The sequence below is a fragment of the Elephas maximus genome, chromosome 9, assembly GCF_024166365.1.
Source record: "Elephas maximus indicus isolate mEleMax1 chromosome 9, mEleMax1 primary haplotype, whole genome shotgun sequence".
Classification (NCBI taxonomy): domain Eukaryota; kingdom Metazoa; phylum Chordata; class Mammalia; order Proboscidea; family Elephantidae; genus Elephas; species Elephas maximus.
The window spans coordinates 95,126,091-95,150,588 of record NC_064827.1 but is presented as its reverse complement, the minus strand read 5'-3'; the positions used below and the strand labels follow the sequence as shown (position 1 = coordinate 95,150,588).

General features: G+C 42.3%; 1 protein-coding gene across 1 annotated transcript; it reads left to right on the top strand.

Moving 5' to 3' along the window:
• Positions 1-20,008: 20,008 nt before the first annotated feature.
• Positions 20,009-24,037, top strand: LOC126082498 (spermatogenesis-associated protein 31D1-like). The gene has a single exon (XM_049895004.1). It carries the CDS (start codon positions 20,009-20,011, stop codon positions 24,035-24,037), a length of 4,029 nt encoding a protein of 1,342 aa, XP_049750961.1.
• The last annotated feature ends 461 nt before the right edge of the window (positions 24,038-24,498 follow it).

Genomic DNA, 24,498 nt, shown 5'->3' with positions numbered 1-24,498 from the left:
AATGAATCTCTTTATAAGAAGGTGATTCTCTTGTTCTCAATGAATTGCTGTTTTGTCATCTTATGGACACGATTCACCAGTTCCCAAACCTCACTGGTTGCATACTCAGCAGAAAACTAGGACCGAAAAGAGAAAGAAAGAAGAAGAGAGGGAGAACTTAATCCACGGAGGTTAAAGTACATTGTTTTGGTAAATTTTACATAATAATGTGAACACAAGGCTTTACTAGCTTTAAGGCAAATCCGCCTCTGCTGACATCATTTCTTGATTTTCTTCCCTCCCTTCTCTCCCCCGCCACTTCCCCTTCCCCCCAACCGCTGTGGTGACACAGGTGGAATTGTGACACTTACAATTACATAAGAACTAATTTGCATATTTGCATTAAAGAAACTCAAGCTGTGGCAGCACAGACCATCTCAAATAAATGAATTAATCATAAACAAATCTATGGCATAGTTGTGCCCTTTGCTAACACTAAAACTATAGATTCGAAAATATTGTTAACACCAACTGCTTTGCGAGTTCGTTCATTAACAAGAACAACAAATATAGAAAAGTGTATTTGGTTGATTAATCAAGCAGGCTGAGGAGATTTGTTTGGCAATTAAAAAACTGGATTGGGGCTTTAACTGAATTGCCAAAACAATTACGCCAATGTGTTCTGGCTAAATAATCTGTAAATTAGGACAAGATACAGCTTTGACGAAGGCCAGAGCCGGCAACCATGTTGGTAGTACAGTCAGATGCATTTTGGTAAAAGCCATCTTAGTGTTAATGAACAGCTCAAATGTCTGAATTTGCTGCTTTAGCCAGTCTGTGGGATTCATAACCTGGAGACACTTGTTAAAAAGTTGAAGCAATTTGGAAGAGGCTAAAAAATCACAAAAGCATTTGTATTTAAGCGCTGATTATTTTACCAGAGACAAGTCACTAGAATAGAGTTCTAGGGGCAGGAAAACTATGGTAAGCTCCAAATGGGAGTGGAGACCCAAGAATAAAGGAGCCCTGGTGGCACAATGTTAAGCAGTTGGCTGTCAGCTGAAAAATCAGGGGTTTGAATTCAGCGGCCACTCTGAGGATGAAAAGATCTGGCCAGCTGCTCCCTTACAGATTACAGCCTAGAAAACTCCATGGGGCAGTTCTCCTCTGTCATAGGGAGTTGTTTGTTATGAGTCAAAATTGACTCGACTGCACACAAAAAGAACAGCCCGAGAAAATCTGTAGAATGAGATTCTATTTTGAGAGCAAGGCTCTGCTAGGAGATTAGGAGAACCAGGACAGCCAGATGACCTCAGAAGGACCTTGGATAGCTTCAGAGAAGATGGAGTTGGAGCCCCCTTACTCCATTTGTTAGGAGAATCATTAAATAACAGGTGTTCCAGTTTGGTTTTCCCAGATTTTTTTTTATTATTCCATGTACATTTCTGCCTGCAAGATAAGAGGTAACAAAAAGTAAAAATAAAAGCGATGAAATCTAGTAATGCTGACTTTTTACACTTTACTAAGAATTTGCTATTCAATATATGTCCATGACCAGCATCACAGGCAAACCCAGGGAGTTTGTGAGACATACAGTTTCAGGCCTCGCCTTCAGCCTGCTGAATCATAGGCACAGGCACTTAATGCCCACATTAAGGTCTGAGAGCCCTGGGCATTTTCCAATACTAAGGGTCAGTGTACCTTCCAAGTCATTGGCATGATATTTTAACTGGAAGTTGGTTTTTCAGATTATGAAAGTCAATATACTCTCATTGTAAAAACAACAAAAACACAAAGGCACTACAGAAAGTCTAAAATTACAAAGTCAGAATCACTTAGAAAACCATCCCACAGTTAACATTTGATACCGGTCCTTCCAGACTTTTTCCATTCGTATTAAAAAAAAAAAAAAAATTTTTTTTTTTAAATAAGAATATTCTATATATGCTTTTTATAACCTGCTTTTTATACTTAACAGTAATAAGAGGACATTCTTCCAGGCCAATAGATGTACTTCTAGCTCGTCATTTTAATTTTCATCGAGTATTAGATTTTACAATGAACATTTAAGCAATCTATTGTTGACCAAAGGAAGATATATATATTATTTCTTTAAAATAAATTTCCGAAAGCAGAATCTCAGGGTCAAAGGATAGGCACATTTAAATTTTTATATACTTTGCAAGATGCCCTTCCAGAAAATTTGAGTTTTATCAATCTGGGGCAGTTCTACTGTCCTATAGAGTTGCTATGAGTCGGAATCAACTCGAAGGCAATGGGTTTGGGTTTTTTTGTTTTTGGCAGATACGTCATTTATATTAATTAGCAATTAGCAGCATTCATTAATTCATGTCCTTTTGTATTTTCAGATTAAATAATCCACCCTATTAAGAAAACTTGTGACCTAGAAGATAACACTACAGGATGTGATTCAGTCTAAATTCTCTGGAATGAAAAGTTTGATTATTAAGGCTATGACACCACTTTCTCTTGGTTTTCTTTCTACCTCTCGGTATATACCTCTTTAATTTTCTTGGTAAGTGTCATGGATTGAATTATGTCCCTCCAAAAATATGCGTATCAATTTGGCTGGGCCATGATTCTGGGTATTGTGTGATTGTCCACCATTTTGTCATCTAAAGGGATTTTCCTGTGTGTTGTACATCCTGCCTCTATGATGTTAATGAGGGGGCCATGGGCAGCAGTTGTGTTAGAGAGGAAGGACTCAATCTTCAAGGTTGGATTGTGTCTTGAGGCAATCTTTTGAGATACAAAAGAAAGAAGTACCAGAGAGACAGGGGGACCTCATACTACCAAGAAAGCAGTGCCAGGAGCAGAGCGCTTCCTTTGGATCAAGGGCTCCTGCACGGAGAAGCTCCTAGTCTGGGGAAACATTTATGAGAAGGCCGACAGAGAAAGAAAGCCTTCCCCTGGAGCTGACGCCCTGAATTTGGACTTTTAGCCTACTTTACTGTGAAGAAATAAATTTCTCTTTGTTAAAGCCATCCACTTGTGGTATTTGTTACAGCAGCACTAGGTGACTAAGACAGTATGCCTCTCTTTTTATGTTTGTTTCTCACATGTGATCTCACCCCAAGAGATACATGTTCAGCTCTTATATTCTCATTCTATGCCACACCTCACCCTGCCCCCTGCTCATCATACTTCTTCCCTGTCAATTGCACCCATATCCAGAAATGGATTATCCAATAAGCAAGGTACGCACAGGGTTATTTGTGTTTACTTACTAATCCACAGTACACAGTTTCACCTGTTTATCACCACATACGTTGTACACCTGGCTTGCTCTAAGCCTGTGCGTTCTTTGCCTACTGGTTAATCCACCACTGCCCACATCTATCTCTAGCCCAGATCTGGGCCAGGCCTCCTACTGTGTATGGTTGTTTCCTTTGGTTTGCAACAATCGTCCCTATCTTTTCAGGCCATCCCAACAGTTTACAAAGCTCAGGGTAAACACTATTCCTTCTGTGAACCTTGCCTAAGTACCCGGTAGCACTAGGGCTCTGTCCTCTTTGATCCCTCTCCACACAGCCCCACTACATTATTGCCTCACCACGGTGTATGTAGGAGGGACAGCCATGCATTGTGTGGTAACATACCCTTTGTTCAAGGGCAGGGCTTATTTTCTCATCCCTGTTTTCCTGAGTACCAACGCTGAACCTGGTATAAAGTAAGTGATCAGAACCATTGCTGAATGAATCCATAAATGAAAAATAAGAAATTATTTACTACTCCCCTCACCAGAAATTAATAAAAACTGAGACCACTGAGACCAAGCAAATTTGGTGTCATATATACATGCACATATAGATACATACACACATATAAAGAGGGAAAAAGAGGAAAAAAAAAACTGTGTAAAAAAAAAAATTTAGAAGGCTGTATTATTTACTAACTTAATACATTTCCTTAATGAAACTCCTTTATTTCCAATAAAGAACATAAATGGAACACGCATTTGCAGAGAGTGGAAGAAAAACAAACTTTTCTGCTTATTCTACCCCAAAGCTAATGTCAAGTGAAAATCAAGCACTTTTCTTATTCTTCCCCCATTTTTTAAAACACCAACCATTATTTCAAATCCTCTCCCCATCACTCAAAGAAACAGAGACAGTTGTTCATTCCGAGTTAGGTTTTTGCTTATCTGACCAGCAGGGTCAGGATAATAAATCATTCAACCCCTAAGGAATCATAAAATGCTTAATGGATTGGTGCAGTTACCAGGGGGGAAAAAATAAAGGGGAAAACTTTCAGGATTCAATTCGTCTTCCAACACTTCACAGGACTTAGGAAAAAAGTATGTGAAGATCATGCAGAGGTGAAGCAAATGGGAACAAAACTAGTACAAGTTGCCACATGAGATGAAACCGTATCTTCCAAAGCTGGTTTTACGTATTTCCAAAAGCAAGTACGTTCTTCCACCATATTTTTTCTTCCTTAGCTCTCCATGTGGTAATTGATCTAGGCCTCAAAGGCAGGAGCTGGGGAGATCTACCAAACCAAGGCATTCTTGGCAGAGTGCAGAGAATGACCAAAGATGTGGTGTGTATGAGGTGACCAGACTGAGTGGAGGACTTAGCATAGGAGAGAAATGCCAGATTAAAATGGGCCAAGACATTTGAATGTAATTTGGATAGTCCGTGTTTCCTAAAGATTGGTAAGCATAGGTGATTTTCAGAGGCAGATTCATGATTTTTATTATTTTTTAAATAGATTTTAGTTTTTAGAGAAGTTTTGTATTTACAGAAAAAAATGTGCAGAAAATACAGAGAATTCTCATATACCCCCTGACCCTACACACTCTTTCTCCCGTTATTAACATCTTGCATTTGCTTGGTGCATAATTATCGTTGATGAACCAATACTGAGACATAGTTATTAACTGAAGTCCATAGTTTACATTAACTTTCACTCTTTGTGTGGTACTACTGCTCCACAGGTTTTGACAAACGCATAATGTCCTGTGGCCACCGTTACAGTGTCATTCAGAAATAGTTCCATAGCCCTAAAAGTACCCTGTGCTTCACCTATTCATCCTTCCTCCTCACCCCGAGCCCTTGGCAACCATGAATCTTTGTACTGTCTCTATGGTTTTGCCTTTTCCAAAATATCATATAGTTGGAATCATACAGCATTTTTAGACTGGCTTCTTCTTTTAGCAATATATTGATACAGTAAAGTATCTATCATGCAGCTATCAAAAGAAATGAGCTATCAAGTTATGGAGGGCCATGGAGGACACTTAAATTCATATTGCCAAGTGAAAGAAGCAAGTCTGATTTTTTATTATTTTTATTATTATATTTTAAATATTTTATTCATGTAAAGCCTCTGACTTCACAGAAAGTACTTGTTAGAATAAAGATAAATTAATCTAAGTGAAACAGAGTTGATTTAAAGAAAATTATTAAAAAAATAATGGGTATAGATGGTGTGTGGATATGTCAAGTATAATTACCCGTTCCAAAAAAAACTCAAACTCGTTGCTGTCCAGTCAGTTCTGACTCATAACGACCTATAGGACACAGTAGAACTGCCCCATACGGTTTCCAAGGAGCACCCGGTGGATTCAAATTGCCAGCCTTTTGGTTAGTAGCCCTGGCTCTTAACCACTACACCACCGGTTACTTCTCTAACTTCAAACATTTAATTATACAGGGTTTCCAAGTATAATTAAATGTTTGAAGTTAGAGAAGTAGGGTGGTAAGCGACAGAGAACTTTCGTAGTTAAGTAAGGAGGAAATGGCATGACAGAAATGATGTTTTTAGGAAAATCAATTCTGCTGACCTGAACAGAAGTCACAGAGAGAAAAAAAATCATCAACAACGAATAAATGTAAACATATTCTGTCTTGATACAGTAGTAAAAAGAATAAATATATTTTATAAAGATGTTAATTTTTTTGCCATATTTGCTGAATACAGTTTTCCCAATCTGCTGGAGTATTTTTAAATTGCTTATGCTATTTATTTTTTTTTTTTTACAAAGGTAGTTTTCAATTTTATGTAATCTGAGCAGCTGATCGTTTGCTTTGGGATTTCTTAAAAGGGTTTTAAGCTTAGGAATTCAGTCTTAGTCTTTAATTCACAGATCTAATATCTCGTTTGAGTGGAAATTTTGAAAAGGATATTTTTAAAGTATTTAACATTTTAGTGGTTCTTGAATTTTTTTTAAACACTATGAGGGATTAGGAGCCCTGATGGCGCAGTGGTTAAGAGCTTGGCTGTTATCCAAAAGGTCAGCAGTTTGAGTCCACCATCCTCTCCTTGGAAACCCTATGGGGCAGTTCTCCTCTGTCCTATAGGGGTGCTATGCGTCGGAATCAACTCTACAGCAACAGGTTGGGTATGAGGGATTAATTTTATTTCCCTTAAAATCCTAATAGTTCTGCCTACATAAGTTAATGAATAATTCTTCCTTTCTGGTGATGCCACTTTCATCTTTATCAAATTCTTATATGGAACACAATCACTAATGAGAGTCAACGCATAAATTTAAAAAAATAACAAAGACATTTTTATCTCAGCTGCCTCTTACGCTTGAGCAATTTAGATGTAGAAATAGCCGAGTTGAATTTAATTTCATTTTCAGTTTGGGACCTACCTGTCTGGTGGAGATGCAACAGAACAATCAGGGGTCCAATGACCAACTTCGGGTAACAGTATAAAAGAAACAATGATAAACATTGTCAGTAAATGGATTTAGGAACTGTTGAAAGTAATACACATTTCAACTTAATTTTAACTTTCATTTTAATTCCTTAGTATTTCAACCCAAATGCCCATCTGGAAGGATCTTCATCATGGTGCTTATGGATTTTTCTCTTTTCCTTTGCTCTTTATGCTGGTGGCATTTGTACAGAGAGTTCTCCTATTGTTGTTGTTGTGAGTTGCTGTCAAGTTGATTCTGACAGCAACTAACAAATGTGCAGAGTAGAACAGCACTTCATAGGGTTTTCAAGGCTATGACCTTTCAGAAGCAAATGGACAGGCCTTTCTTCCAAGGCACCTCTGGGTCTGTTTGAACTGCCAACCTTTTGATTAGTAGTTCAGCGCTTAACCAATTGCACTACCCAGGGACTCCTGCCAGTTTTCCTAACCTGAAACACCAAACCCATTGCCATCAAGTCGATTCCAACTCATAGTGACGCTGTAGGACAGAGTAGAACTGCCCCATAGAGTTTGAAGGAGTACCTGGCAGGTTCAAACTACTGACCTTTTGGTTAGCAGCTGTAGCATTTTAACCACTGTGCCACCAGGCTTTCCCCAGTTCTCTTAGCCATGGATTATCTTTATTCTTGACTCTATCTTGACAACAGAAAACAGTGCTCAGACAAGGTGAACCATGCAATAGAAATTTCATCTGATCTCATCTTACCTATGTGTCAGAAGCAACCTCATGTGAACCAGAATTATAATGCCAGGAATTATCTGATTCCTGAGGATCCCTTTTCCCTCTCAGTCCCAGTGAATGATTGCTAAGGGAATATAAAGGATGTAAGACATGGAAAGAGTAAATTTGTTGACATGGCCATTGAACTGGATACCTTGCCTTCTTGCAGGTAAAACTAAAAAAAGGTATCACAAATTCTAGGCTTTATTTATAAGACAAAGCATTTAAGTATATTAACTTAAGGTGTTCCTTGATGCAGTAATGTCATACTTTCCTTTAAACTGGACTTTGAGCTTTGAACCCAGATATAGACACAAAGCAAACAAACCAAAAAAAAAAAAAAAAACCCATCTCTGTCAGTAGAACATTTTAGCTGCAAAGGTTGAAGACCAGAAGAATATAGTTGACCTGATGTGATCCGTCAGTTCACTGATCTGAAGAAAAGGAATCACCTATTTGTGGCTTGCTATGGAAACCCTGGCGGCATAGGGGTTAAGTGCTATGGCTGCTAACCAGAGATCGGCAGTTCCAATGCACCAGGCGCTCCTTGGAAACTCTATGGGACACTGCTACTCTGTCCTATAGGGCCTCTATGAGTCGGCATCGACTCCACGGCAATGGGTTTGATTTTGGTTTTGGTTAAGGAAGGCCAGTTATGATGCAGAAAAGCTGAGCAGTGGTTGGAGAAAGAAGAGGAAAAAAGAAAGGGAAAGAAGAAAAAAAAATAGACATAAAAAAAAGATAGGGGACAGAAAAGGAAATAATGGCAACCTTTAGAGTTGGTGGTGCCCACCTTGAGAAGGGTAATGGTAACGACTGTGACGTTGGTGGCCCCCAATAATCTATGCCTCCAAGTAACCGCCCTTGTGTACTCCTCTCCCCTTGGACCTGCGTTGGGTCCGTGACTCACTCTAACCAACAGAATGTGGCATAAGTGATGCTGTGCCAGTTCTGGGTCTAAGTCTTAAGAAGGTCGAGCAAGTTCACGGAAAAATGGAGAAACGTCACTCACTCCAAAGGAGGCACCTTTTCAAATCCGGGCACTCGCATTCCTCCTCCGCCCTGCTGCTAGTCCATGAGGCGAACATTCTTTTCATTTACAGAAAGGCTGAATTCAGGGTGAAACTCCCGAAGGTCACCCAACAGAGTGACCTGAGCACTTGTTTTTGTGAAGTGCACAGTTCTGGGGCCTGTGAGGTGGGACAATGCCCTTTCTTCCCCCAGGTTCTGTGGGACAGCTGGGATTTTTTTTTTTTTTTTTTTTTTTTTTTTGTGCTTTGGGTGACAGTGGACACTTGAAGTTAGTTTCTCCTTCAAAAATTTATACACATATTGTTTTGACAATGTGACAACACACTCCCCCTGTCCACCTTGCGTTTCCCATGTCAATTCGACCCGTTTCTGTCCCTTCCTGCTTTCTCGTCCTGCTTTTGGACAGGAGCTGCCCATTTGGTCTTGAATATCTGAATAAACTTAAGAGGCACGTTCCCCACATACACACAAAAAAAGGCCTAGTAATGTCTGCTTTTGTGCTTTCAGGAGCCCTGAGCTACCATATAAGAATTTTGTTGCTCTACTGGAGAAGTTCTGTGGAGAGGTCATAGGAGTAAGCCACCTGCAGGGAAGAAGCCCTAAGACTACAGGGGGAGCCCAGCCACCTCAGTGTCCAGCCATGCCCTGGACCCTTCTGACCTATCAGCTGAACGAATCCACATGAGTGACCATTGGCAAGACCAATAGAAGATCACCCTGCTAAGCCCAGCCCAGAAGGCCAAATTGTGAACAAATAAAATAACTATTTTTTAAGCTGCTTTGTGAACTGAATTGTGTCCCCCAAAATATGTATTGAAGTCCTGGTCCCTGTACCTGTTGTTTGGAAATAGGTTTCTGGTTAGGTTAATGATGTCCTAACAGAGAAGAGCGAGTCCTAAACATAATTACTTCTGAGTTATTAAAAAGACCGGAATAGACAAAGAGATGCTCAGGGGGAAGGGGTCATGTGAAGACAGACACATAAGACAGATGCATCTGCAAGCCCAGGAACTGCGAGAATTGCTGCTTACTGGAAGCTGAAATAGACAAAGAAGTCCCTCCCCCAACAGCTACATCCTGAATTTGAACTTCTAGCCTTCTGCTCTGTGAGAAAATCGATTTCTGTTCTTTGAAGCCACCCACTTGTGGTATTTTTTGTTATGGCAGCACTAGGTAACTAAGCCAGCCACTAAATTTTGGGTGGTTACACAGGAAAAGATGACTGTCATTATGGTAATGGAGGAGGAGAGTCAGGGGTTATGACCTCACAATGACTCTACTCTCTGGGACATCATGGTGTGGAGTGAAGATGGCAGGCTTGGGACCATGGCCAGCTTGGTTCAAATCCTCACTTTGCCACTTTTGAGCTTTGTAGTTTTGACATACTTAATCTTTCTGAGCCTCATTCTTCTTATCCGTAAAATGAGAAAAATATTTCTTCTCTCACAAGACAGCTGGGGAATGAAACACGTGAAAGTTTTTGGCAAATATTAAGTACCTAGCAAACGTTTAATTCCATTCTGTTTCCTCCCTGCAGTTCTCTCACCCCTGAGGGGATAAAAGTCATCTAAACTACATTAGCTCTTAAGGGTAGTCCCATGACCTGCTAAAGGCAATTCTGTGATAGGTCAATTTTGCACTCTGTGTGTGCATTTAATAAACAATCATTGTGTTTTTATGAATAAGAGGTAAACTACTAAAAAAAAGTGAGTTTTTTTTTTTTAGATGTTGCCAGGTTTGGAAACCACTGCTGATTCGTGTCTGTGTCCCAGACCAACTAGACCTGCTTCTCCCGAGCAGCACAATTGTTTATTAGAAGCAGCTTGGGTCAACAAGAAGCACTGAGGTTATATCCAGCTTATTTTATTGCAGAAGGCATATGCTTTTATTTCAGTTAGATTTTTACCAAAAAGGCATCCCTAGCTCAATTTTTTTGTGAGGTTTACTAAGGGAAAATTGATATATTCCAAGGCAGCACTGAACATAATTTGGTGCTTATTGAATCCCTACCTTAGTTTTAGAGGTGATTTAGGACCCTGGAAAGAAAGAAGTCCCATAATGAGCATTATGGATTGAATTGTCTCCCCAAAAAATGATCATTAACTTGCCTAGGCCATGATTCCTAGTATTGTGTGATTGTCCACCACTTTGTGAACTGATGTGACTAACCTTTGTGTTTTGAATTCTAACCTCTACGATGTTAATGAGGCAGGTTAGAGGCAGTTATGTTAATGAGGCAGGACTCAATCTACAGGATTAGGTTGTATCTTGAGTCAATCTCTTTTGACATATAAAGGAGAGAAGGGAGCAGAGAGTAGAAGGATCGAACACCGCCAAGTAAGAGGAGCCAAACAGAGCGCATCCTTTGGACCAGGGTCCCTGTGCAGAGAAGCTCCTAGACCAGGGAGCTAGACTAATGACAAAAGCCTTCCTTCAGAGCAGACAGAGACAGAAAGCCTTCCCCTAGAGCTGGTGACCTGAATTTGGACTTCTGACCTCCTAAACTGTGAGATAATAAATTTCTTTGGTAAAGCTATCCACTTGTGGTATTTCATTTATAGTAGCACTAGATAACTAAGACAATGAGTGTTTGCACTATGTTAAAACTGTGCAGACACCAAGTTTCTAAACTCCATGAGAGAAAGCTTAAAAAAAGAAATAGAAAGGATTAAGAAGAAAGAAAACAAAACTGCTGGCCTGTTTCCTCAATTTCCTATCTGTAAAATGAAAAAGTAAGACTAGAAGGTTCTCCAAGGTCACTTCCACATTAGATATCTTACCTCCTGTGCCTATGTTAGTCTTGTGTGGACAGTGAGATTAAAAACACAGGTTACTCTCCAGCAAAACTTTAATTGTAGAGTTTGATTAGAAAAAGAATCAAGATGCTTTTTTTGGATTTCTTTTTAATTGCGTTTTTATTGTTTCCATTTTATTTTAAAGTACAAACAAAAGCCTCTGTTTGCCAAATTGCTGTACACATTCTTTTGCCATACAACTGCCCTAGCAAGTTAACCTAAAACAATTACATAAGATGAATTTTTAATGAGAAACTTAGTTCTCTGATTACACTGAACATTTTTTTTTTTTCCTTCGAACCTCTTAAAGGACTCTAGGGTTTCTACACCTTAGTACCAAGAACATGGTGAAGGAATTTGTCTCAGCTTAGTATTTACCTCATGTTAGACTGGCTAGAAGTTGTTTTTCTCCTAATGGCTTAGGAGAGCAGTTTAAATGCTTTGGTTCTAGGAATAAAAGTTCCAAGGTGGAAGGGTGAGTGAATCCCCATGTAATGTTCAGTTTATTAAAGTGGCCATATCCAAAGCTTTTGCAGAGTAAATTCTTACCAGAAACTCTGAATAAGGGCAGGTCACCTTTGAGGAAAGGATGAGAAAATAGGGGAGCAAAAGTAAAGTGCAAATCAACTCAACGGTAATAGCAAAGTACAGGAGAGTCCTCTCTCTCTCCAAATGAGGTCCCGCTATTATAGATTTCATAGGTTCGCTATAAGTCGGAATCAACTCGATTGTAATGGGTTTGGTTTTTTATTTATTATAGATTTGGAAACCCTGGTGGTGTAGTGGTTAAGAGCTATGGCTACTAACAAAAAGTTGGCAGTTCGAATCCACCAGATTCAAACTCCCAACCTTTGGTTAGCAGCTGAGTTAACTCTTCACACTACACAGAGACTCCATTCTGTGGTTCCAATAGTTATTTCAGGGGTGTTTTTATCACCTAAGCTGGTACCGTACACCTTAATGTTAGGCCTATAGTTGGGAACACTGGGGTAACGATTCTCCTTTTCCCCCGCAAGAAGCCATCTTGGAACCATGACAGAAGTGGCCTGTTGTTGTTGTTGTCAGTTGCCTTCAAGTTGATTTCAACTCATGGTTACCCATGTGATGGGGGTAAAACTGCTCCATCGGGTTTTCAAGGCTGTGACCTTTCAAAAGCAGATCACCAGGCCTGTCTTCCAAGGTGCCTGTGAGTGGCTTCAAACCACCAACCTTTCAGCTAGTAGTCAAACGCTTAACCGTTTGTGCCACCCAGAGAATGAATCAATGCTGAGAAAGCAGAGCCGAGAGGTGGCAAGTGACAAGCTGAATCTACTCCTGAGTTGTGGAGAAATATGAGCCAATAAATTAAAAAGTTTGCTTAAACCAGGATGTATTTCTATCATTAGCAGGAGAAAGAGTCCCACTTGATAGTTATTAAGTTGTCACTTTAAGGACTAAAGTGCACCTGACCCAAGCCATGGTGTTTTCAATGCCTCATATGCATGCAAAAGCTGAACAATGAATAAGGAAGACCAAAAAAGAATTGATGCCTTTGAATTATGGTGTTGGTGAAGAATATTGAATATACCATGGACTGCCAGAAGAATGAACAAATCTGTCTTGGGTAAAGTACAGCCAGACCGCTCATTAAAAGAGAGGATGGCAAGACTTTGTCTCACATGCTTTGGACATGTTATTAGGAGGGACCGGACCCTGGAGAAGGACGTCATGCTTGGTAAAGTAGAGGGTCAGTGAAAAAAAAGGAAGACCCTCAATAAGACACAGTGGCTGCAACAATGGGTTCAAGCATAGCAACGATTGTGAGGATGGCACAGGACTGGGCAGTGTTTCATCCTGTTGTACACAGGGTCACTCTGAGTCTGAAATGACTCAACAGCACCTAACAACACCAAGTTGTATATTTCCCCTTGAACTCTTAACCAGCTCCTCGTTTGCCAGTTATTCTTTCCAAAACACAGATCTGGGTGTGCTGTTCTCCTAATTCTGAAAACACTGTCTTCCTGCTACTCTCAGGACAAAGTTCAAGCTTCTTAAACTATCATTCAAAATCTTTCACATCTGAGTCCCTTTCTACTTTGTCAGCCTAATTTTCTGCTACTGTCTTTCTCAGGCCCATACCCTAAGCTGTAGTGTGACCAGACACGTTCTTTTATATATATTATAGGTTTGCTCATGTTCGCGGGCCCTAGTTTGCACTTTCCCTTCCCACAGCCTTTTCTGATTTATCAGGAACAGAATCTTGAGAACATAAGGTGTTCATTGTTCTTAAATGTTAAGCATTATGCATCGCCATCGTTCCTACTGACTCAAGGGCTAATTTAGAGACTGTTGGCAGGAGGGAAAATTGATGTACCCAGACACTTGATAAAAAGTGCATTTAGACACCAAAGATCTCATTTAACAGGAATTCTAATATGGTTATATTATAAAAATCTCAGAAAGATACAAGCTTGGACAATGCTTACAGCTTTAACTATTACAAAAATGAATGAGCAAAAAACAAAAACATATGTTCACATAAAAACTTGTAGATGAATGTTTACAGCAGTGTTATTCACATAGTCACAAAGTAAAACAAACACAAATGTCCACCAATTGATGAATGGGTAAACAAAATGTGGTATATTCATATCTAGCAATAAACAGAAACAAAGTACTGATACATACCAAAACATGAAATAATCTCGAAAACATACCAAGTGAAAAAAGTCAGACACAAAAGACCGTATGTTGTGTGATTCCATTTGTAAGTAATTTCCAGAACAGGCTATTACAATTAATGGTTGCCTAGGACTTGGGGAAAAGGTGGGGAGGACTGAACCACAGATTTCCAAGGCTGTAAATCTTTACAAAAACAGACTGCCACATCTTTCTCCCACAGAGCAGCTGGTAGTTCCAACTGTCGACTTTTCAGTTAGCAGCCAAGCACTTAACCACTGTGCCACCAGGGCTCCTTACACCTCAGTGTAGCCATTACAAAAAAAAAAAGCCTGAACTGAATCCCTCAAAAGGTCCATCTCAGCTGGCACCAGCTACCTGAAATTTTCTCTGACCCTTTTCCTCCTCCATTCTGGCAGAAAAACTAATTGCTGCTTTATTTGTGTTCCTGTTATGTGTTTTTCCTACATCTTTTATAGTTTGTATCACATTTTATTAGAGCTGTTTGCAGGTCTGTCTCACTGAACTACAGCCTGCCCGAGGGCAGAAGCAGTGGCTTTTGTTGATACTCCTGCAGTACTAGAAATACTTCATACTGGAGCTCAATACAAGTTAGTTGTATGCATGAATGAAAGGCATCTTGTAGGCACTGTTTTTAAATGAGGTTTTAAAGGATTTTGCCCAAGAATCTGTCCTGCCCCTAGGCTTTCTGGGATCCTGAAAACAGGTGCCTCCAAGGACTCTTCACAGGAACAGTGAGCAGGATAGAGTGAGAGAGCATTTGAGACTGTCCCTAGAAAAGAGAGGACATGAAAATCCAAAACTAATGACATCCCTACTGAATCTTCTCAAATACTAACATATTCTCTGGTAGACCTTTTGGGAAACAGTCCTCCTTGGAGACAGTATAACCAAAGGCAGTGTGAAATCTGGGACCAGGCTTCCGTGTGGGTGATTAGGCCAACTGGGAAGGGTCTCTTGGGTGTTGGAAGAGAATACCTAATTCTACCAAAAGCCACCTCCACCACCTCCTGTGGCTGCCTGGAATCCTCTGGTGAGAACTTTATTACGAGGCTTAGAGGTTAGTTATACGTAAAATATATTCCTGGGAGGGATAAAATTTTAAACTCTTTTTATGCATTTATATCTTAGTGAGAGTAAACGCAATACAGTTCTTGACAGCAGGTTTAAGAGAGAGAGAAAGAAAAACTATAAAGGCGTTGGTGCTAAGGGTGGGAAGAAAAGGGGACCTAAGAGGAGCAAGGTTATCAAAAATGGCTTTTCTTTCTTGCCACGTTGGTCAGCATTTAATAGACAAATGCAACCACCCATAGCCACAGAACTATTTTAATTTTAGGACTAGGGTGTACTTTTATTTAACAAAATTGGTTATTGATATTGTTTAATATAAAAGGGATGAGAACACGGGAAATTTAATAGGGCTCTCCAGACTTACTTGCTGTGTGATCCAGGGAAATCACCCTCTCTGAGATTTGGTTTTCTTTATTAATAACATGGGCACAATAATATCTGCCCTGTTTATCTCATAGGGTGGTTGTGAAAACCCTTTGAGATCACTGAAGGTAAAATGTTTTATAAATTAGACAAATAAAAGCCTAAGTGCCATAAAGGTTTCTCACTCAACATCAACAGAGTTTATTTTTGGTGGTACAAAAAGACAAAAACAAATGCATTGTACCTTTAGTATCTTGTTCCTTTCTATTTTGAAGGCACTTTTGTCATGTTCAGATGAGTAATCTTATTAGCATTTGGGGAAAACTCTTTCTATTGACACTTGTTGTAGATTTTAACTCAAGGCACACAAATTGTATCTAATGGCATCTAGCCATCAAATGCCATATTAAAAGAGAAAAGCTGTTCTTTGACCATCTTCCCAAAGTACTATTGATTAGTATCAGAAAATTGGGAAGGGAAGAGATGCAGGGATGCCTTCCTGAGGTAGATGATACATTTGAGCACTTATGACCCACATATCTGTCCCTTTTCTGGTCTCTTTCCTGCTCCTCATCTGTACTGAGCGCTTGGCAATTAACAAATGCCACTTGGGGACCTCTCCTGCCCTGCCGTATAACTCCTGAACAATGTAGGACTTCCCTCTACATCAGCGTCAGGAAGTCCCAAGAGGCAGAGACCGTGATCTACAGAGACTTGTGTCTAGTAGTTTCCAGCAGTAAATATTTATTAAACGAAGATTTGCCTGAGGTTGCATATCAAGGAGAGGAGGAAGGGGCACATTTTGGCAGATTTTATCCTCAAGGCAGGTTACCTGCTCCTATAAAATTAAGGGAGACGCCACCTGGTGGGAAGTCTGTCTTACCCCTTCACGGGAGATCCAGCTAGTCCAAGGCCATGAATGTTTAAGGAAGACGTGAGAAATTAGGAGACAGTTCAGAGGATAGTTGTCATGGTGGTAAAAAAGTTGAGAAAAGAAGACGTAGGAAGAGAGAGGAAGAATTCTGGGATTATTAGGCCTGACTAGAGGAGCCTGCCTAAAGTGGGATAGTGGGATAGGTAGGTGATTTTTGGACATAAAACCAAAAAACCAAACCCAGTGCCGTCGAGTTGATTCCAAGTCATAGAGACCCTATAGGACTTTTGGACATAGGCAGGGTGATTACTTAGAGCAGAGAGTCTCAACCTTTCTTTGTGACAGGGTACTATTAGGAAAAATCACTTTTAGATGGTCTAGTCAGGTAATCAGGTAGGGCTACTCAAGAATAAGTTCTGTCCTCAGGCTTTGACGCTCCTCAGCCCCACACTGCCACCCAAGGACTGAGGCATCAATAGCTTAGCGTACAGCAATCTACCCTTGGTTTTGGGGGAGAATGGGGCCACATATCTGTTAGGAAACTGAGGAAGGGAACAGGGATTGTCTGTATTTTAGTCAGAGTAAGAAGTGGGATCTAAATAACAAATGAAAAATTGAAATAAAAGGAAATACTTAATTCTTGGGTTTGAAAAGAACAGACTATTTTGCCGGGGTGTGTGTGTGTGTGTGTGTGTGTGTGTGTGTGTGTGTGTGTGTGTGTGTGTGTGTGTGTGTGTGTGTGTGTGTGTGTGTGTGTGTGTGTGTGTGTGTGTGTGTGTGTGTGTGTGTGTGTGTGTGTGTGTGTGTGTGTGTGTGTGTGTGTGTGTGTGTGTGTGTGTGTGTGTGTGTGTGTGTGTGTGTGTGTGTGTGTGTGTGTGTGTGTGTGTGTGTGTAGCATGTGTCCCAAAAGTCTGAGTGCAATTTAAGCTTCACAAGCTTCAGAAAGAATAAGTGCTACAAACTTAACCTACCAATCACTTAAAGTCTTAATTATTTGCATGTATACTTATTCAGTTTTGTGAATGTAGAATAACAAATTATTAATGTTAATTATCTGAGTCAGCCCCTCTGACTGAAGATGGCAAAGACTGGCTGAAATGAAAAATTAAAAAAAAAAAAATTTACTATTCAACATTCACAAAACTAAGTAAGTATAGAAGAATTTTAAATTCTACATCAGGGTTGGTGGAAAGCAAAAACACTCTCTGGGAAGTTATCTGAGTCCATACGTGATCCTGAGAGGATAAATCCTGGGTGAGAGCAAGAATTCCAGGTAGTGCTTCAGACTTTCAAGGCAGTGAAATTGGTGGGGTTCAAGTCAAAGTCTCCAAACTATAAAGGGAACGCAGGTCATATCTGGGTTACAGGTGGAATAAACAGGAAAAAAAATCCACTAAGGTGAATATATGATATGATAAAAGGGTGGAGTTTGATAATGGGATGATAGGGTAGGCTGGGCAGGATGGTGGGGGAGGGGCTGTGTGCTTCGCCCCCTCCCCGACCATCATAAACGCTTTGTGACTTCAAAACTTTGTGATGCATGCAACCTGGGCCTATATAATCCAGAGCGCACCCCCTCAGTGCTCAGTTGCCTCAGGCAGCAGCGCAATTCAGAATAATGGAGACCGTTCTCTCATTTCTGAATAGCCATCCTGAGCCAACGCTGAGCTTCGGCTCAACTTCCTCGGATAGTGACCCCACCTTCACCTTCCTGTGCAGGTTGGGGTTTCTCCTTTTGCTTCTATGTTATCTACTGTGGAATCTGTATTTTCCAACCTGGTGGAACAACAAAGGCATCAAAAAGGTAAGGAACCCTGAGCTGAGCTCCCAACAAAGACTCTCTGTTGTTGGTTTCCATTTTTATTCCCACTTTCCTAAATCAAGTACATTGGCACAGACAGCTGTGATGGGAAGTCTGAGAAGAGGATGGATCATTACTGTTCTAGGGGAAGAGGCCAGGCAGGGGTAGGGGTTCAGAGGACTAAGGTTTCTATCTGAAGCTCACAGACCATCTGGGTGTGGTGGATTCCTGGATAAAATCCCAAACCCAGTGATTCTTTGGCTCTGAATTGGATTATTTAGTGTTTGGGATCCCCGCAGGAGAAGAGAGTCCCAACACTCAATCACTAGTCACATTGCCATATCAGGTGTCACGTGACCAAGACTTCCTTGGTGCTAGGCCGATCAGTAGAGCAGTGCTGAGACTCTGAGAGCCTCTGAGCAGAGGCTGGTGACTGTTGGTCCTTGAGCAGAGGGAGGGCTACTGACTGGGAATATCAAGTGTGGCTCTCATAGATAACAGTATTTTACCGTCTTTTAAGAATAAATAAAAGGAAGGAATGAAGTTCTATTTAAAATGTTGCTGTTAGTTGCGGTAGAGTTGGCTCCAACTCATGATGACCTTACGTATAACGGAATGAAAAAATACCTGGCTCCGAGCCAGCCTCAATTGTTGGTATATATGAGCCCACTGTTGCAGCTATTGTGTCCATCTCAGAGAAGGATTTCCTCATTTTTGCTGACTCATAATTAAAATAGTCATATTATTCATGAATAATGAATATTCCCAGCTCCCGAGAGACAGGAGAGAGCTGAGTGTCAGCCCCTCATTGTGTACTTTTTTTTTCCTCAGCATCATGGCAGAGTCAAGAGGAGGAAGAAAGGTGGAACATTTAAAGGTAAGAGTCTACCTATTCCTCCTGGGCTTTCAAAGGTGACTCTTCATCTTCCTTCCATGAGATCTGAGGTCCACAATATGAGGCTTTTAGTTGCTAGATAGTCTTTTATCAGAAACAGATCCCTCACAGGAGAGGCTGATGGGAAGGCAGCTAGAACCTGAGGTTTCCTGCTCTCTATCCATGGGCATGAATCGGTGATGGATGTGGGCAATGAAGGTAGCCTAAACAGGTGGGTGTGTGAGATGCCAAGGAAGGAGTACTGGTTGGTTTGAAGTCAGATTTCTGTTTCCTGACTTTGGACAAGTAGTTTAGCTTCCTTGACGCTCAACATTCGTCATTAAGATTACCACTGGTCTCTGACCCTCACAGGTTGGCTTTGAGCATCAAATAGAATAACGTACGTAAATATGCTTGATAAACCATGAAGCAACATATACATGAGTACCTAGTTAAAATTTTAATTGATTTGAACTGTCTACTAATCCTTAGTTTTGAGTATAATATCCCAAGGATTTGCATCTACCTTCAGCCAAATATGACCCTTTCTCCTTGTTTCTCAGGTTGCAAAGCTTATGAGATGGAAGTAAAGAAGGCAAGAACGCTACTAAGTCTTCTGAAAGGGTGATTCATCTTTCCCCTCCCTCTTTTAGCATGGTCTGTGTGGGTGGGTTATGCAATTTTAGGAGTCCCTGGGTGGTGGAAACAGTTAACAGGCTTGGCTGCTAACCAGAAGGCTGGAAGTTCAAGTATAGACACCTTGGGAAAAAAGCCCTGGCAATCTAAAAAAAAAAAATGGCAATCTAGTTCTGAAAAATCATACGTTGAAAGCCCTATGGAACACAGTTCTACTCTGACACACATGGGGTCTCCATGAGCCAGAATCAACTTGACATCAACTGGTTTTTGGTATGCAATTGCAGGGTCTCAGTGCAGCCTCTTATGTCACAGGAGGGGTAGCCATAGCAACAGGAATGTGAATGAAGGCCTTGAGAGAGGGATATAGGGTGGGGGCATTGTGAAGTCATGGACGTGCAGCCTCTTAGGTCACAGGAGGAGTAGCCATAGCAACAGGAATGTGAATGAAGGCCTTGAGAGGTATATAGGGTGGGGGCATTGAGAAGTCATGCATGTGGGGGGGTTACGAGGGCTTCAGTTGGCCCCACTCCTGCCAGACCAACAGGCCCTCCTATTCTTGTACTGGTCCTGGCTGCAGCTTTGTATCTCCTATCTCTGCAGCCCCCTGGGCCAGCACCACGATACCATCCGCCTTCGTCAAATGTTATGTCCAGATCCATCCTGTGAGGTGTGTAACAGAACAACTGCTGAGGTCAGTCAGCTGCTGTTTGGAGAGCCCGTGGAAGATGCTGCTTCCTGTGTGTCCCCTGTGGCTCCCACAGTGCCTGTGACTGAGTCATCTTTCCCTCTGGCCCCCTCAGCACAGCCTCCAGAAGACCCAATACCATCCTCTCTACCTTTCTCCTCCCTCTTCTCCCAGGACGTGAAAACACCCTTGGTTGATTCTCTTTCACCCTCACCACCGGGTGACTCTCTGCCACCAGAGCCTGTTTCTCCCTTGGATTCCACATTCCCAGTGAACCACTTTCCACCCCAATCACATGCCTCCTCCCCATTCCTGCTACAGCACACTCCGAGTGTGGATCATGTTCCACAACCAGATTCTTCTTTGACTTTGAACACCATCTTCTCCCTTGACCTCTCCTTGTCTCAAGACATGAACCCCTCACCATATTTGTCCCACTCAGCGAATCTCACTGATTCAGTCACTTGTCACTACACACCACCAACTCTGTCTGCCTCACCACTGCAAGACTGCACTTCAACTGTGACTCAATCTAAATTGATACCAACCTCACTGAAATCTGTCTCTGAGAGCTCATCTTCAGAGAGCCCTGGTGGGTTGGCCCCTTATAGTCCAACAGTCACAGGCACAAACCGTTCAGAATTCTCCTGGCCAGCTCATGCTAAGGAACAGTTACCCTCCACCTTGACACAGTGTGATGTCAACAAAGAGGCCCCTGCCCTCTATCCTTCAGAGGTCTCTTTGAGAAGCCTTGCAACCAACTCAGAGGCTAGTAACCTCTCTTTTCTCAGTCCTGATGTCCTGGCTCTCCTGGAGAGACAGGTAAAGAGAGATTTCCTGAAGAAGGAAAAGATTAAAAACGAGGCTGTTCCAGACCATCTTCGGCCAGATGACCAACTAAAACACAACTTAGCAGCCTCTGTGCCCTTCCAGGGTATGGAAGGCAATCAGGAATCTCCATATCCTAAGACCTTTGGAGACCATGCACATCCGCAACACGTTCAGCTCTTCTGGGGTCTACCGTCTCTGCACAGTGAGTCCCTAGCATCTATGGTGGTCTCAACTGGCTATTCCTCAGACTTTGTCTATTTTAATAGACTACCCTTATCTCTGTCCTTGCCTGAGATTCAGCCTCAAACCTTATCCCAGTCCCTGCATTTACATCATACTTGGGTCCAGTTCCAGGCTCACCTTCAATCCCAGCTCCAAAACCTACCACCTTCTCCACCCAACAATGAGGAACAGTCTCTTTCCCAAGAAACAGTTGACTGCCTGGAGCAGCATGTACTACAGAAACAACTGGAAAATGTATTGGGTATACCCCCTGTTGTCCAAAAATCTCAGGAAGCCTTTTGTCCTCCAGCTCCTAACTTTCCTCAGCACCACCAGCACTACCAGGCCCATGCTCCAATAACTATCATTCCTGGAAATTTTCCTCTCAGCAGTGAAGTAAGAAAACTCCTCGAACACCACCTGCGAAAGAGGCTCATTCAACATCGGTGGGGCCTGCCCCGCAGGATCCGTGAGTCTCTGCTGCTGATGAGGCCTCCAGATGAATTTCCAGAGATATCTGAATCAAAGAGCACTTACGGACTCACATGGATCCGTGAGTTTAACAGCCAGACCAGCATGGATCTAAATGGTGAGGGATTGAGCCGCCGAAGAAGCTTCTATGAAAGGAGCCTAGAACCAATTCGATTAGAAAAGGCCATGAGGAGGGCTTACTTAGAAAAGAAGATGAGGAAGGGTCGGAGACATAGCCCAGAGAATATCCCAAAAGGTCATCTGTCAAAAGACCCAAAAAGTCACAGGATAAGTCTGTCAGGGGATAATTCAAGGGCCTTGAAAACACATTTGAGCAATAAGCTTGGACAAATCAAGGAGGGTAGGATCCCTGAGGTTGTAGATAGCTCATGGCATGCTGTCAAAAAGACATCAACTCTTCCTGAGAAATCCCACACCCAAATTAAAAGCAGAAATTTGGCACCATTTGTGGGTGGAGACTGCTACCTTAATATTTGTCAGGAGCTTCCATTTATTGATTCAAGCACAAAACAAAGGTTGGAAGACCATATTAAAAATTTTCATCTGAGGATGATAGAGGGCCTTCCCGGCAAAGTTCTAGAATCCCTGCAAATCTTTCAAATGAGGGAATGCCCATCTTTTCCCTTTCCCTATTCCAACTTGCCCTCATCAACCACTCTTCTATCTGAGACAGACTCCAAAATGGAAGTTTCTGAGCCCCTTCGAGAAAGTCTTGAAACGTTCTGGGGAGACAAGATGACAGAATTTGTCGTGGATTATCCTGTACCTGCCACCTCGCCTGTGGACAAGAAAGGGCAGGGGGCCCTGAGACAATCACCCCCTGACATCGATTGTGAGCTTCACGTAAGCCCAGAGCTGCCCACAAGTCAAAGTGGAACTGGACGTACTCCAAGGGACGACTGTACAAGTTCCAGGGAAACAGCAGGAATGGCCAGCGTGTCCAGGGAGATATTCAAGGTGGAGGAGCTCCGTGCTCTTCAATCACAATCAGTAGAAACAAAACTGATGGCTGAAAGTCCCCTCTTGCCAAGAATATCAGCTGTCCAAGATCCTGATCCATCATACCTTAAAAGACAGCTGATCAATGAATTAAAGTTTACATTGAAGGCCAGGCAGTTTAGCCAGGCCCGAGGCTCATCAACTAACACATCTCATGCCTCCGATAGCTTGTCTTCCACTGACTCACTGTGGAATGGCTCACCCACACATGCCCAGAGTATCTCCAGTGGTTACATGGCAGCTCCCCAGGTGCTGAATGTCCACATGAAGGACAGAGGGATCAACATGAAGCAGCAACAGGAGCCCTGGGTCCCTGAGCATGTCTTAGGGAAGTGCCAGGATAAGAATTTCCCACCAAAGAGAGTGAACCCTCAGCGACCCAAAGCAGAAGAGCTGGGAGGAGGAGATGCAGCACTGGGGACCTCTCAAACCAGAAGGAAGAGCTACCCTGCTCGTGACAAGAAATCCGAGGAGGCCTTTGGGAGCAGGTCCTCCCAGTCCCTGTCACAGAAGGAAGAACAGTCTCCTCCTGAGAGTAATTTTATGAAGAAATTCTTACAGTGGCTTCATCCAAGAATGGGAAAAGCCAGCTCCACGCCAGCCTCTGTACAGAGTAGTGGCCCAAGGAGAAGTCAAGGTCAGAAACCTTTGATGTCTGGGAAGTTCCTAGAGAAGGAACAGGGGCATAGGCTTAGAATAGATACCGCCTGCCCCCGAGAGTCCCTTTGCACCCATATGAAGTTTGTCCAGGGGCCTCCTTTTAACTCCAGGGCTCCCTCCCATAAAGCAAGTACCAAGGCCTGCAGCCAAGAAGCTCTCCCTGCTGGCCAGAGTTGTCCTGTCCAGGGGCCTCCTTTCAACTCCAGGGCTCCCTCCCGTAAAGCAAGTACCAAGGCCTGCAGCCAAGCTCCTCTCCCTGCTGGCCAGAGTTGTCCTGTCCAGGGGCCTCCTTTTAACTCCAAGGCTCCCTCCCATAAAGCATGTACCAAGGCCTGCAGCCAAGCTCCTCTCCCTGCTGGCCACCCCCAGAAAATGAAAGGATTCCAGGGCCAGGTACCTTCTCAGAGGCAGACCCCTCACGCCCCCCAGGGGCTCTGCATCTCATCCAGGCTCCACCAGCATGAGTTCAACCTGCCAGGTGCCTCAGGCCCCCTTTCCAAGTGCTCAAGGCACTGTGTTCAGCACTCTGTCTCTTCAGCGAGAAAATGCCTCCGTGGCACTTGCCAGGAAGAAAATTTTCCCTACACAAAACCATTCCTTGTTGAGAATACTGGTCCTCCCCAATAAATGTTTCTCCCCAGAGCACTGTTTTCTGTGTGTACTGTTGTTGGGGCCTGGGGCAAGGAAGGAGTTAGTTCAGTTAGTTTAGAAAAAGGGGTTTGTGAGTATAGGATTACATGGGTGGGTGAGAGTGCTCAGTGGGTACCGCTGCAGTGGATACTGGACAAGTTGTGGTAGGCCCTAGGGACATGGTAGATGCTACTTAAGAACCTGTCATGTGGGGACACGTTAATGTTCAGGGAGGCATACACGAACTTAACAATGAGGGTATCTCTTCAGGCTGCCTGGATTGGTAGCATTTTGCAGGGCAAAGGGATCAATCTAGTTCCCAGGGAAAAAATAAAGCACAGAAAATGAGGAAAAGATTGGGAAAGGAAGGGAAACAATGAAGAGGAGAAAGAACGACCTTTCTGAGGGAATAAAGGTTTAAGCCCCATCCCTGTATCATGACTCTGTCCTCCTCCCCC